Below are 16,679 nucleotides of genomic sequence, written 5' to 3'. Positions count from 1 at the left end.
AATTTTTGCCTCTCTATTGCCATATTTGTTTAAAATATAAAATTGCAAGATTTTTATGTGGGTTGTGCTTTGGCACTGCTCCTGTGCACGGATCAATCTGATGGTTTGAGTTATGCTTATCAGAGTTGCCAAGTCCGCAAGTAATGCATGACAGTGGGCTTCTTTTTTTCTGAAGAAGCTTGAAAAAAAATGGGCTTGTTTTTAAGAATATGGGTGCTTGTTAGAAAAATCTGACAAACAACTCATAGCCTCACAATAATATCAGTGCTATAGTGTATTTTGCCCTTCCACAATTATTAAAGGTTATAACAAAAACTCATACTCATATATACTAATAGTAGTTATGGTTCAAATGTAATCTCCTTTTCCATATGTCCAATCATATTCTGCTCACAGGTGATCAGAGATGAGTGGATAGTGCCTGTCCTCCTTACAAGCTTTGTTGCTGTTTGATGAATTTTTTATTAAATAATTTCCATTTTTGTTTTTCAAGCTCCGAGTGCTGTCAGTTTAATATGTAGCAGGCTCATTTATTGAGTCTGTTTACATTCAGGCTCTAACAGGCTATAATACTGTTGGGCTTGTTTTGAGCTTGTTTTTGAAGCTGCAGTTGCTTATTTGTCTCGTGAGACTTGGCAACACTGAGGTATATGTTTGTGTTAGATATTAACTCCAATACTCGACAGCAGAGGTGGCGGTGGATAAGTTTTTTTTGGAGTAGAGGGGAGTTGCTTTCTCTCATAGCTAGCAGAAAATAAGTGCCATTTACCACACTGACCATAGCAAAACAAAACAAACAACAACATAGGAAGCTCGATACCGAGCTGAATCAAGCAAACAAGTGTCTAGCGAATAGGTGTTGGGGCTGGTATTCGTTCAGCTTTTCTAGAAATAAATCCCATTTCATTAGATGATTTCTTACAGTTCTGTCACAAATATTGACTACTGTTTCTGCCCATTTGTTTTTCATTTGTTTTGTTGTGCATTTTCTATTTTCAAGGCATATTGCTTTGAGTTTTCTATCCTGATGTTTGCCGGCTTCCTTGGTCTACACGTATGTTAACCTTCAGATTTTTTTCTGTATACTTGTACTAAATTGTAGACACAGCTGGGAACAACCAACATCTTTTGCTACACTGCATGTTGGACTTCCTTCTTGAAGGAGTTTAATAATCCTTTCCATTGTTTCAATTGACATCCCTCTGGTTGGGGTCATTTTTCCTTTCAAAATGTCCAAGGTTAAGGTCTGTAAGCACTCTTTTATGGTCTGTAAGCACTCTCTGTCAGCGGTTTCCCCTGCTCACGCTGGTGCTCAGTGTGCTCAACAGCCAGTAGTGTGACAGTGCACGCTTCCGGGTTGTCACACTGTGCGTGTGTGTGTGTGTGTGTGTGTGTGTGTGTGTGTGTGTGTGTATGTTTGTATGTGAAATGGAGAGAGCTGACAGCAAAAAACAAACAAACAAAAAAAACATTTTAAGCAAGACAGTGATTAAATAAACTATTTAATATCAATGTGTGATGATTTTAAACTCATGCAGTTTGATTTTATTACCTCCATCACCAGGTGGTGTATTTATATGGAATTATCATTTTAACCTGAAGATTAAACTGATTAGATTTAGGAATTGATCCAAACAGGGTCAAGGTCACAGCTAGGTCAAATGTCTGAGATTTGTAATAGCTTCCTTCCTGTTAGAAGTATATTTGAGTATATTTGTATTTGACTGAAACAAACATTGGTAAGATGAATTGATAGACTTATTGTCGTTGGAGGTGTCACAATCAGCACCACTGGAATGGAGTTCGACTTGTTCTACGCTGAGAGAGAACTGAAAGTGGAAGAAACATTCAATTCAATTCAGTTTTATTTGTGTAGCGCTTTTAACAATGGGCATTTTCTCAAAGCAGCTTTACAGAAATATGTACATTCAGTATATAGGAATTTGTTCCTAATGTGCAAGCCAGAGGTGATGGTGGTGAGGAAAAACTGCCTGAGATGATATGACTAAGAAACCTGGAGAGGAACCAGACTCAAATAGGAACCCAACCTCATCTGGGTGACACCAGGTAGTGTGATTATAAATTAATCCCTTCTATAAATGTGCTAATACTACATGGTCAAATAGTCCAGTTTTGTAACCAGGAAAATTCATTACAGTTTTTACATGAAGTCTGTTTTGTTGTACTTCTCCACTGTTCACTGATGGAGACTTGAGTGCAAAACTGTTTGTGGCAATTAAAGTCCTAAAGCTATCATAGCATAACTGTTCAAATGAATTGAGGTCCAAAGCCATCTTATGGTTTTTAATTGGTACCATCCTCAGTAATCTCAATGATCTTTAGGCTGCACCATGTGAGGCCATCCTCAGCAGCAGCATGTGATTTTCAGTTGATGAGAACTGAACCAGAAGTAGGGCATCAGGATGGATCAGGCAGTTCTGGAGAGCAGAAGGGGTCAGGATCACTGGCATCTCAGGAGTACCTCTCCATCAACAAACCTGGGTGAAGGTGTGAAAGGGTGGGGGCTGTTTTCAGCCTGGACTTAAAAACTGAGACTGTGTCTGAATCCCCAACACTAATTGGAAGGCTGTTCCATAACTGTGGGGCCTGTAAGAGAAAGCTCTTCCCCCTACTGTAGCCTTCACTATTCATGGTACCAACAAATAGGCTGCACCTTTTGATCAAAGCAGACGTGGTGTATCATAAAAGATCAAAAGTTCACTAAGGTACTGTGGCACGAGACCATTCGGTGCTTTATAGGCCTCTAGCAGTATTTTATAATACATGAGGTCTTATGAATAAAAAAATCTCACTGCAAACAGATATGAGTTAAAAGCTGATACCAGAATGAAGGTAAATGGCTTTAAACAGTCATGTAAATTACAGCTCCACACACAGAGAGAGATCACTGTTATATCACTGGTGCTTTCCTTCAGTCTTGTGTGCAATTAATTATCAGTTCACTAATTACTAAAATAAAAATTCTATGAAAGTCTGAGAAAACACTCTCCTTTCTGAGAGAATCTCTCATCTCTCATCTCTCATCCTGTAGTGGGTCTCTGGTGAATGAACTCCATCAGTGAACTAATTGAGCCCCCCAGTATTCGACCATGTACAGTAAATCTCACCAGACCCTTCAGAAGTGCGTGAAAAGTGTGTGAGAGGTTTAATGTAATAATTTCACGCAAACACCGGGAAAAACATTCGCTTATCAATCGTACGCACGCAATCACAGACACACCACACATCCGCATTCCTGCCGACATAGCGTTCTTCCTCCTTTTTAAAAAACGCACAATCTTCTCCTCTCCAATCCCTGTGCAGCACGTCAGCACGTTGAATTAGGGTTTAGTGACCTGTGAGAGCGAAGCAGGGAGAGGGAGAGAGAGAGCGCACACAGTGTGGCAGTGGGGGCACTAATGACAATAAGGAGCAGGAATGAGGAAGCATTATTTTCATATAACCGCAAACCTGGAGTGTGTTATTCCTTACATCGTTCCTTATATTTAATAGTTCATTATTCCTTACATAATTCACTGTAGCCCCTGGTGTGTGAGATTGTGGAGGAAGACTCTAGAGACTGGCGGAATTTTAGATGACTCGCATTTATTCACTAGCTTTCGCTCAGTCAAGTTCACGTTCACGTTCACACTCTGCGGTGGTGTGTGTGTGTGTGTGTGTGCATGCATGTCTCGCAAGCTCTGCCAGCTACAGTATATCACATGCTCTCTCTCTCTTTCTTTCTCTTTCACTCTCTCTTGCTGGTTACAGGAGACACTGAAAGCGCAAAGAGACGCAAATAGATAGACTGGCAGTAATAAGATACAGCTTAGAATAAAGACCTGCTGGTATTCACATATCATGTGATATTCACATTTCAGAAATGTTTCTGGCACGCTGTAAGCCACTCCCATTTACTTAAACATCTGAGCACAGAGCTGTAGACGTTTAGATTTCACAAGTGTTCAGTGTGATCTCAGCTCTTCAGAACCTGTCAGGCCTCAAATCAGAAGTTCATCATGCCGGGGATGGACAGAGATATTGTGTTGGAGGCTCTCTCTGCTCTCACTGACCGTAAAGTGAGACCTTACACTGAACGGAAACAGAGCCATGTGAGTGTTGCGGATCTCACTACTGAAAATTTACTTTATACAGTTCTACTTGAGCCAGCATTATTAAATTCCTCACTGAGCTCACTGTCTGCGTGGATGAGCTCTTTGTTTCTACGCGATGACCAGACCGGCGACAGTGAGATTTCGGATTTACGGAACGAGCTGTTTGTGGACTTGGACAGCTTTTTAGACCCACAATATGATTATGATTTCCGAGAGATGAGCGATTCCTCAGCGTGCTCTCGTGGAGGTGAGCCATACAAGCGGCCGGGCGGGTGGTACCGCTTCGCTCTGAAGGTGAAGGATAAATACCCAGACGGAAACGCATGGCTCGGCTCTGTACACTGGAGGAGTTATTCTGAAGCCGGTGAGTGGCCCGTTTCCTTCCACGGCACAAGCATCGAAGGCGCTAAAGGAATCGCAAGTTCACATTACAAAGCTGGTCCACGTGAGGCATACGGGCGTGGAGTTTATTCAACTCCTGACATTACAATTGCAGATAGTTATGCAATGACCAAGAAATTCACATCCAAGAAAACCGGGAAAACCTACAAAGTCATCATGCAGAACCGAGTTAATCCAACAAAACGGAAGATTATCAAAGATAAAAACTTCTGGCTCATTGAGGTTCCTAGCAAAAGCACAGCAGCGCAAGAGAAAGAGATTGTGGAGAGTTCAATCCGTCCTTACGGCATTCTCATTACAGAAGTGTAAATCACACAGAACTGAAGAAGTGCAGTCTTAAGGCTTTAAAATGTTCAATAACGTCTACTATTCTTTTAAACAAATAATAATGTAGGCGTGTTGTTGGTGAGGTATTTTTTTGTTGACTGTTGGTTAGGTATGTTTTTGTGTGTGTTGGGGAAATCCTCTATTTCATGTTCATTCTGAATATTTTGAAGATCAGAATTTACTTACCTTCATACAATAAATAATATATTGGTGTGGTGATTGTATGGGTTTAAAAAAAATGACATTTCATTATTCATTACATAAATGTGGCCTAGTAATAAAATTAATAAAAGTAATAAAAGATCTACTATGACACAAAATGATAATAAAATTATCATAAAGGAAATAGTACAATTAATTAAAGTCCATTAATGTAAAGTTTAAATTTAATATGACTCAATTATTCTTTTTATTAGAGAGAGAGAGAGAGAGAGAGAGAGAGAGGGAGAGAGAGAGAGAAAGACTTGTGAAAGAGAGAGAGACTTACTCATGTGAAAGAGTAACACAGATCAATATAGTCATAGTAACAATTTGTGTAGGAATATTTTTGTGTTAATTAATTAAATCCCAAATGATACATGTCGAGGTTTACTTTAAGTAAATGGCAACGTCACATGTAAGCAAAATGAAAGTGAAACCATATATTTATACAATATAGAGTGTATTAGTTTGAGAGTGACTAGAGGGGGGCGCTGTGCTACAAAATGAACAGTACTTACATCACTGCTGATTATTTTGTTAGCGGTTTGGGGTCTAACGGCAGGTTAGGTGAGCTGTGATGTCAGTCTTGTTGGATTTTTTGATGAAATAAGAAAATACTCATCAGTGGTACACTAGGGGCTGCCAATCTAGGGGTCATGACCCCTTTGCTTGATTTACAAATGGGGTCACGAGAGAAAATCCCAGTCTCCTATTTTGTTTCATTCATTTTACAAATTAATATTAGAAATATTATATTGCTATGTCTCAAACCTCTTATATTGCGACAGCTTCCCGATGCAGCTATGAGAATGACTTCAATACGTTCTTCTTTTGTCAAAGATTTTTAAAGGCTATCTGAAAAGTTATATAAATATACACACACATATACACATATATAGAAGTGGATGTCCACCAACATCCACTGACGAAGGAACAACTGACGTGATGATAGTCCTCTATAATATAGAATGTATATAAGCAAGATCAATTTTGGAAGACATTTTGCTAAAAAGTGTTAATTTCTCTCTCTACATGGAGACTTTTGGGACACCCTGTACAATAAAGTTATAAAAATTCTTGCAGACTGTATTTATGATAGTTATTCCTGAACTTTGGAGCTGACAGTGTGCAAATTTCTGCTGACTGATGTGTGTAGAAACATTTTACACACAGCACATTAGGAGCATTTTAAAATACACTTTACTGTATATCTGTACATACAAATGTGGAATAGGATATATTCCTTCTGTTTGAACCCAGAATCATTTGCACTAAACTATTAAATGAGGTGTTTAAATTTTATATCTGACTCTTTAGTGGAAGTTAAAAGTGGATCGTCACGAACAGGATTCGAACCTGTGCGGGGAAACCCCATTGGATTTCGAGTCCAACGCCTTAACCTCTCGGCCACCGTGACAGCGCGGCGATAAAACTCTGATTATTTTATTATATATAAAATTAGATATAAATTATACAATTAATACATACAAATAATACAAATTATTAAAAAAATTCTATTTATCATAAATTAGGTGATTAAATGACGAATGCAACCTGCGTTTAACGCGAAATCGAGTGATATTCAGAGTCAGTAAACAGCGCAGCTTCGAAGCTTTCAATATCTGAAGGACAAAAAAAATCACTTTTAAATTTACTGGCGAACTTTACTTTTATCTAACACCGACCTTAACAACACAACAACATTATTTTACCGCCTGTTTTTTTCTAATGTGGTATTTAAAAGGTTTTTTTTTACGTGCCCGCCATGTTGTTGTTCAGATAAAGAGAAAAAACTACAGTGAAGCGAACAGACCACTGGGAGGCGCTAAATGACGAACAGCAGCATTAATGAGAACCTACAGTACACGCTTACAAACATAACGGTTCTGTAATGGTTCTTTCAATAATTCTGAACCCTGTTTTAGTCTGTGTACCCCAATAAACTCAGGGCTGAATATTCTATAACAGACTGTGTGATAGCGTGCGTCTCTGTGTCACATTATACGATGAAGATCCGCTAATGATGGACCTGAGGTTAAAGACATCATTATGTTCGGCTCACGTCATCCATCATGATCCGGAAATTACCTGGTGCAGAAAATAAACACACACATTCTTCACAGAGAGCTTAGAGGAGATTTTTCTGTCCATTAGCATGTTTCGTTTACGTTTCTCCATCGTCACTACCGTATCTGTAGCTGTGTCTTGAGTTTGTCGTCATCCTATTGGTGAATTTTAGACGAGCACAATAGCAGTGCTCTCACTCTGAGACTTTAATTTGACTGTCTTTGGTTGCAGTGGCAATAAATGTTATGTTACATTCTAAGATGCTGATCTCAACTCACTACCATTCTTTTACGATGTGACATTTTTCCCTGTGAGAGCAAAATTTGGCTGAATATTGTACCATGTAAAGCTGGCATTAGTTTCCAAAAACTAGAGTTCTGCTTGGTTCTCTGTGTGAAATGTTCATGTGGTGTAGCTGCTAAGTTTCTAAACACAACAACCAGCAGAAATCTGCACACTGTCTGCTCCAAAGTTCATAAATAACGATCATAAACACAGTCTGAGAGTTCAGAATCTTTATTTCTTTATTGTAGCACAATACAGAAAGAGGTGCACAGGCAACAAGGCAAGTGAAGACGGTTATGAGTTATTCATCATCATCACGTTCTTTGGCAGCATCAGTTATTTCTATAATAGCTTTAAGAGTGAAAATAAAGATTAAGGTTTAGTACTTCACTAATATTTCAGTAAAGTTTAGAGAGTCACACAAATAAAGATCAGAGATTAAAGACGTTAAACTGTAGTGTTCAAATATTGTAGTGTACTTTTTTAAAGACGTTCAATTCACACCTAAAGACAGTATGTGGTGTATAGACAGTGTTTTAGTAAACTTTTAAATAAAAGTTTACATTATACACTCGAAATATTAAAATTTTGGATTTTAGAGACATCAGCAGAGGCGTTTCTGATAAACACTGTTTACACTTACATGGTTTTTCCTCTTTATATTAATTCCAATAAAAATGTAGACTTATTGAGCTCTCAGCTCACTCTGGAGATGCTCGCTTTTCATCAAAACATAATCATTTCCTATTTATCATCACCAAGGTCAGCAGTAGGAGCAGAATGAACCAGCTTTAAGACCTTTTCTCTACAGCAGTGCTCTCTTCTTCACCTTCATCACCTTCCTCTCTCTCTCTCTGCTCCTCCTCCTCCTCTTCCTCTCTGTGCAGTGCATTGTGGTATATGTGGGAGGTTTCCTGTGGCAGAGTGGCTGAGAGTGCATACTCAGCCCTGAGCCCCTCTGTGATTGACAGCTCGTTCTCGTCACCATCATCCAGTGACACTTCCTCCTTCTCCATTTCCACTTCCTCCTTCTCCACTTCCACTTCTTCTTTCTCCATTTCCACTTCCTCTTTCTCCACTTCCACTTCCACTTCCACCTCCTCCTTCTCCACTTCCTGTTTCTCAGCCCCTCCCATCTTCTCCTTGGCCAGTTCCTCGGGCTCCACATCCTCCTCCTGAGCTGGAGCGAGGTCAGTGTGGATCTCACTGAAGGTCTCGTGCTCAGCATGTTTCTCACCTCCTTCTCGATTCTTCCTTGTGTGGAAGATTTTAAACGAACCGTCCTTGTTCTTCTGACTCAGACTATTCTTTATCTTCTCACGTTTCTCCACTGAGACTATCTTGTTCATCTTCTTCTCAAAGTTCTCACGGGAGAAGGCCTTCTTCAGACTGTCCACCTTCTTCAGACTGGAGCGTTTCATCTTCTCAGCGCGAGATTTCTTTAGAGGCTCCATCACTTCCAAAATCTCATCCTCATCCTCCTCTTCAGCAAGATCCTCGTCTGAGGAAAGCTGGACGGTGTGAAGCTCCGCTTCTTCCTGTGTGCGGTTAGCATCAGGAGAGAGGGATTTGTTTTCAGCATCATGAATCGAATCCTTCATGAACACACTGGAGGGGATCTCATTCTTGTCCTGCAAAAAACAAACACACACACTCGTCATGTTTTACAACAAATATGAACACACACACACACACACACACAAACACCATCTCATATAACTCCCTGGGTGAATACCAAAGGAGACCAGGAATTTAATAACAGTGTGAATTGACGAGAGAAAGAATTTATCTACTGTGAAATGCAGTAGATAAAACATCCTCGGCTCACAGCAGCAAGTGACAAAGCGACATGAAGCTTGGAAGGAAGTAGCAGAAATCCTTGGTGTCTCTGGTGAGTGTCTGTAGCAGAAATTAACACAAAATCAAGCAAACTCTGCAACAGTCAGAGGAGTTTACAATTTTTAAAATTACTGCAGATTTGGGCCGAGACTCATCATGTGACGTCATCACCACGCGCTTTCAGCCAAAGCCCTTTTCAATTCACGTGTCGAACATGAATACAGATAAAACCATTTACCAACAAACTTCACTGTGAAAGAGCATGCAAAACAATTTCCTGCAATTGCAATTTAGCTAATTCAAGTAGTTTTCTGCAAAAAAAAAAAGCACAAAAAACTCTGCAAGTCGCATCACAACAATCATAAAAAAACGTCACGAAATCCTGTACGGACTGATATACAGCTACTATTGTTTCTCACTGCAACTAAAAAAATTAGCTGGATGGGCCACACCCACAAACGACAAACCAACACCCGAAAATCGTTACCTGCTAATTTACCGTTCATGTGCCTTCATTCCTTTCACAAAATCTTAAAACTGATTTTTATTGTTTGTGAACTTACGTTATTTTGAAATGCATTGTTTTAGTCAAAGACCGAGTCACTGAGGCACTCGAACACTACAGAGCTAATCTCTAAACTTTTAATCATTCTGTCTTCAGCTGTTTATACATTAAAGCAACTGTGGAGAGAAGCATCTGCCAAAGGATAAGATTTCTGGGACTGAGAGAGAGAGAGAGAGAGAGAGAGAGAGAGAGAAAGACTTTGAAAGTCTTTTATTTTAACCATTCATGATGTGTCCACCATTTTCACATCAAATGAATATTTTAGCTATTTTAAATACCTACTTAAATAAATAAATAGTGAGAAAGAGAGACAGACAGAGAGAGAGAGAGAGAGACATCGAGGAAGACAGGGTGAAGGAAGCCAAACCTAGCAGAACTCAGAGTTTCCACTGAAGGGGGGGGGGGGGGTTGATGGAGGCAGCTGGACCACAGTACCACACACACTACATGGTTATCGGAGTGTATGTGAGGAATCCATGAAGGAGTTGGAGTTGTTGCTGTTAGTGATACCATAAAGCATTCCAATCAGAAATCAGAATGAGATCACACAAGAGTGTGTATGTGTGTGTATGTGTGTGTGTGTGTGTGTGTGTGTGTGTGTGTGTGTGTGTGTGTGTGTGTGTGTGTGTGTGTGTGTGTGTGTGTGTGTGTGTGTGTGTGTGTGTGTGTGTGTGTGTCTTGCCCGTGGCTTCGTTCTAATCTCCTCAGTCAGGAGAGCTCTTGTAGGAAAGCCTACATGACCGACCTGAATAACAGGAAGTGTGAGAACTCAGGAAGTGGAAACTTCACTCAGAATGAATGTGAGACGGAGCGGGACTGAGAGTGTAAACCATGTCACACTGCGGGGACCTTGTTTTAATCCTTTAATATATTAAACACACACACACACACACACACACCCTACATTACTGCCCTGACCCCTAAAAATTAGGGTTCTAATCAGGCCTCTCTTCTGTGTAACTCTGCCCACACACCCACACACTCTTGACCCCACCCCTTCTCTCTAATCCCCACCTCTTATTCCTTTTAGGAATATGTAAAAGGATCATCTCACCTGATTGGTGCAAATAGAATTGTTTTATTTTGAAATGTGATGAACATAACACACTACAGAACCATTAACTATAACACACACACACACACACACACACACACACACACGGATACTGGAGTGTGTCGTGTGAGGAATTCATGAAGGGGTTGGAGTTGTTGCTCTTAGCAATAAGTTTGAAGCATTCCAGTCAGAATTAGGTGTGTGTGTGTGTGTGTGTGTGTGTGTTTTGGTTTGAAAAACTTGCATAAAATTATTAGCATGTGATTTGTTAAGTGTAGCAGTACACACACACACACACACACACACACACACACACACAGACATTCCCACACAAACACACACACACAAACAACTCACACACATATGCACACACACAAACAGATAACAGTGCACTCCATAATAGGGAGCGTGCTGATATGTTCCCACTAAGACTCTTGTCTCTGTGTGTGTGTGTGCGCGTCTAGTACTTTTCACATGGTGCTCTGGAATGTAGAGTGTTATGGATTGGAGCTTCAGGGTTTGCTGCCAAATAACCCTTTAAACCTTTAAGTATTTCTCCACTGAGGTGGTTCTGATAAACAGAACCTGTAGAACCTTCAGAACCTGTAGAACGGTTGTGTGTTTCAACCAGAATGAGAAACAAACTTTTATCTAATGTGTGTGTATAATGAGAGCAAAACTTGTGGTTTTGAAGAACCTTTGACTTCGCCCCAAACACTTAATATCATCGGTTCTCACACCCCCTAAAGTGAGAGCTCAGTGTATATTAAAATGTGGTGTGTGTAGTGTACATGGTGAGGACACGCCCATCTCTGTGATATATACACCTCACTAATCCTGTCTGAATCATTCAGAATTACTACACATGTCCTCTACACTGTACACACACACACACACACACACACACACACACACACACTGCACTTTAACACACACACAGTCTCTCTCTCTCTCTAGATAGCCTTTTTAGGCATTGACGAGACTATGCTATAAAACACACATTTTCTGCTCTAAACTTCAACTGTGTGTGTGTGTGTGCCTTAGTCTCTCAGGAATGTCACACAATACATGAGCAATTAACATAACACCCTGATTCTCATCTGTATTCACACACACACAGAGTTTTCACTGTCACACACACAGAAAAAATACATGGAAAATTTTAATGAAGGAAAGAGACATTCATGTTTCAGAGGAAAATGTAAGAGTTTGTTTGTGTGTGTGTGTGTGTACTTTAGGAATGCAGTGCTCTGTCCAAATGCTCCACCCTTTACCCTACTCGGTGGGAGTTAAGAGAAACACACACACACACACACACACACACACACACACACTTTTACTTAGGTTTCAGAGTAGAGACCCTGAGACACACCCTGCCTAATTTTTCAGTGTGTGTGTGTGTGTGTGTGTGTGTGTGTGTGTGTGTGTGTGTTAACTTAAACCTAACCATTGACTAAAGTAGAGTCTAACACACACACACACACACACACACACACACACACACACAGTGTTTTGCAAACCCTAATCACACCTCATGGATTGTTACGCAGGAGTGTTAAAGCAGGAGAAAGTGGATGCACTAATCCCTAACCACTAAACCCACACCTCTAACTAATCTGTATGATTTCAGAGATGTTTTAAGGTGATTCCTGTAGGAGATCTGGTACAATAACCTCAGGGCTGAATATTCTATAACAGACTGTGTGATAGCGTGTGTCTCTGTGTCAGATTATACGATGAAGATCCTCTAACAATGGACCTGAGGTTAAAGACATCACTACGTTCGGCTCACGTCATCAATCAACGTGATCCGGAAATTACCTGGTGCAGAAAATATACACACATTCTTCACAGAGAGCTTAGAGGAGATTATTTTCTGTCCATTAGCATGTTTTGTTTATGTTTCTGCATCGTCACTACCGTATCTGTAGCTGTGCCGTGAGTTTGCCGTTGTCCTATTGGTGGATTTTTAACAAACACAATAGCAGCGCTCTCACTCTGAGACTTTAATCACTGCTTTCTCACACTGATTTTGTCGTCCATCACAGTGGCACTAAATTGGAAATTGTGAGCATCGCAGTTTACATTCGAACACCAAGGATCTCAACTCACACGCAAAGAATTATTTTACGATATGAGGTTTTTTTTTGTCTTAAGCAGCAAAATCAGGCAGAAAATCACACTACAAAAAACATGTTGGATTAAACCATAATCCATAAAAGAATGACTCCTGAATTCATTTGACTTAATCTGTTATCCATTGTAAAAAAAAAAAAATCCCTAAACTAATCCCGATTACACCCTAATCACTAAACCCTACACTCTAATACCAATCTCCTTTCCATAATCCAAATAATCCTATATCCCAAACTCTAATCTTAATCCTGAAATCCTAACAGCAAATCTAATCACAACTAATTCTTCAATTTTAACCCCTTAAACAGATGTTCCCAGATTACCAGAAACAACTGAATCACACACCCACACACACACACACACACACACACACACACACACACACACACAGACCTGGAAGATGAGCACTCTGAAGTTGTCTCTGTGCAGCAGGTAGTTGTGGTTGTCCTCCAACTTCTTCACTTGAACTGTCTGTCTCTCCATCTTCTCCCTCACATCCTTCATGACAGCGCTGATCTTGAGGTTCTTCTCCAGGAGTTTGCTCACGCTGTTCGTCGTCATGCTGTTGCTCTTCACCAGTTTGTTCATGTCGTTCTGGATGTTACGGACCGATCCCTCCATCACACGCTGCCACTCCTCCATATGCTGCTGCTTCTCCTGCACCGAGTCCAACATTTTCACCAGCTGGTCCAGCAGCGTCAGCACCGTAATGGCGTTCACCTCATGGGTCTCGTCCAGCTGCAGAGGTTGAGACGGGTCGCTGTGGGACGGGTCGCTGTGAGATGGCTGGGGGTCAGACGGCACCAGCAGCTCCTGACTTTCGTGTTCCATCTCCATGTTGCTCTTCTCCAACTGCACCTCGTCTTCACCCATGTTCCCTTTTTGTCTGCACTCGTGCACTACGCCTTACACACTGTCTGCTCTGTGTGTGTGTGTGTGTGTGTGTGTGTGTGTGTGTGTGTGTGTCTTGGAGCCGCCTGAGCTTGTTGGGAAAAGTTTTCTGCTGCCAGAATCAGTTGCTCCACCCCTCTGTCTCTCTCACTGTTTCTGTCTCTCTCTTTATTCCTGTTTCTCTGTTTTTGTTTCTCGATCTTTTTCTTTCTTTCTCTCTCTCTCTCTCTCTCTCTCTCAATCTGTCTATCTAGCTATCATGCTTTCATTCCCTCTTTCTGTATATTTCTATCTTCAGACACGCAGAAGTTTTGAGGTTTTTTGTCCTGCAGCTTAAATATCGGTCCCCACCCTAAAGAGGTGGAGTTCAGTTGCCATGGCAGCTTCACACAGTATTGAGAAAGTCACTGTGTGTGTGTGTGTGTGTGTGTGTGTGTGTGTGTGTGTGTGTGTGTGTGTGTTTAGTGGGATATAAGCAGCACTCACTGCCAGTGCAAACTCTCTGCTTTTGGTCTTCTGCCAGTTAAAGGAGCAGCAGGAAAATGTGTGTGTGTGTGTGTGTGTGTGTGTGTGTGTGTGTGTGTGTGTGTGTGTGTGTGTGTGTGTGTGTGTGTGTGTGTGTGTGTGTGTGTGTGTGAGAGAGAGAGTGTGTGAGTGTGTGTGTGAAGCTAAACAATGAGCTCATGTTTGCCAGACAACAAACTGAAGGTGTGTTTGAGTCCCAGCAGAGCTCTGTACCACTTGGTGTGTCTGTGTGTGTGTGTGTGTGTGTGTGCGCTATCTACATTGATTAGTTTCCTCTGTGTGTTCTATTGTTTTCTGTAACAACATAATGTTCGTCTTTCCGCTTTTTTTCTGGGAGCAGAAATTCACACACACACACACACACACACACACACACACACACACACACAAACACACACACAGCTCAAATAGTTTCTGCCCTTGGTGTGAGTTCATTTACACACTCCGCTGTGCTCTATCTCTGAGACAAAAACACAAAACATTTCAGTCGCTTTACATCTTACAGCAACTACACATTACACAGCAGCTACACATTCACGTTACACAACATCTAGACATTAAACTGCAACTACACATTAAACTGCAACTACACATTACACTGCAACTACCCATTATACAACAACTACACATTACACTACACTACTACACATTACACAACAACTACTACACATTACACAGCAACTACTACACATTACACAACTATACATTATGCTACACCTACTACACATTACACTACACCTACTACACATTACACTACACCTACTACACATTACACAACTATACATTGCACTACACCTACTACATATTACACAGCAACTACTACACATTACACAACTATACATTACACAACACCTACTACACATTACATAACTATACATTATGCTACACCTACTACACATTACACTACACATTACACTACACCTACTACACATTACACAACTATACATTACACTACACCTACTACATATTACACAGCAACTACTACACATTACACAACTATACATTACACAACACCTACTACACATTACATAACTATACATTATGCTACACCTACTACACATTACACTACACCTACTACACATTACACAACTATACATTACACTACACCTACTACACGTTACACAACTATATATTACACTACACCTACTACACATTACACTACACCTGCTACACATTACACAGCATCTAGACATTACACTACACCTACTACACATTACACAACTATACATCACACTACACCTACTACACATTACACAGCAACTACTACACATTACACAGCATCTAGACATTACACAACACCTACACATTGCACTGCAACTACACATTGCACTGCAACTACACATTACACAACATCTACACATTACACTACAACTACACATTACACAGTAACTACACATTAAACTGCAACTACACATTACACAACTACTCAACATTACACTAAAAGTACACATTACACTACAACTACACATTACACCAAAACTACACATTACACTACAACTACACAACAGTAGCACATTACACTGCAACTACACATTACACAACAACTACACATTATCACTAATTTACACTAATTAGATGGACAGGTGTGTTGTGTTATAAATGTAAGAACTTCATGAACCTAAAATATCTACGTTTTTATCGAGTTTATCAGTAATAATAAATATGTTTATTATAATAAATACATTTCATTTAATTAAAATTAGTAAATAAAAGTGACAACACGAGTTTAGATGTAGCTTAAAGTGAGCTAGTTGCTGTAGTTGCAGTTTGGTGCTGGGTTGGTGGGTGATGAACTTCCCGATAAATATGCAAAGGAAGCACTTCATGTAAATAACGTGCAAATCAATGTGAGGTTGAGCAAGTCAGAGGCAAAGGGAATCGTTAACATTTTAATGTAAACGAACTGACAATAAGAAAGAGGTAAGGACAGCAGAAAGCACAACAGTGCAGCAGTGTGAAGGACAAAAGAGGAAAAAGAGGAGAGAAGAAGTGTTGTCTAGAATGAGGCACCGGCTTAAAATATACTTTATTTATTTAACACACACACACACACAAACACGCATAGCAAATATGAAAGGGGGGGGGGGAGGCACAGTCAACCATGTAATTAACGTGTGAAAAGTAATGCAACAATAATCCAGATAGCACACATAGGTGATGGAGACGTCTCTGAAAGAGCAGAGTATCTGATAAACATCGCGTTCCCTTTTTTTTTTTTTTAATAGATGGAACGTTGTTAGTTTTTAAATGAGCCGTCTTTCTTACCTCAAAA

At 40.2% G+C, this 16,679-nt stretch overlaps 1 protein-coding gene and 1 non-coding gene across 2 annotated transcripts; both read right to left on the bottom strand.

The window, feature by feature from the left end:
• Positions 1–6,380: 6,380 nt before the first annotated feature.
• Positions 6,381–6,462, bottom strand: trnas-cga (transfer RNA serine (anticodon CGA)). The gene has a single exon. It is a non-coding gene; the product is annotated as a tRNA-Ser (tRNA).
• Positions 6,463–7,612: 1,150 nt separating this feature from the next.
• Positions 7,613–14,250, bottom strand: cavin2b (caveolae associated protein 2b). The gene is made up of 2 exons (XM_053638357.1): positions 13,385–14,250; positions 7,613–9,028 (listed from the first exon to the last, which is right to left on the bottom strand). Exons 1-2 carry the CDS (start codon positions 13,862–13,864, stop codon positions 8,189–8,191), a joined length of 1,320 nt encoding a protein of 439 aa, XP_053494332.1. The 5' UTR covers positions 13,865–14,250; the 3' UTR covers positions 7,613–8,188.
• Positions 14,251–16,679: the final 2,429 nt, after the last annotated feature.

This window comes from Ictalurus furcatus, chromosome 12 (assembly GCF_023375685.1).
Source record: "Ictalurus furcatus strain D&B chromosome 12, Billie_1.0, whole genome shotgun sequence".
Taxonomy (NCBI): domain Eukaryota; kingdom Metazoa; phylum Chordata; class Actinopteri; order Siluriformes; family Ictaluridae; genus Ictalurus; species Ictalurus furcatus.
This window is presented reverse-complemented; position numbering and strand designations above follow the sequence as displayed.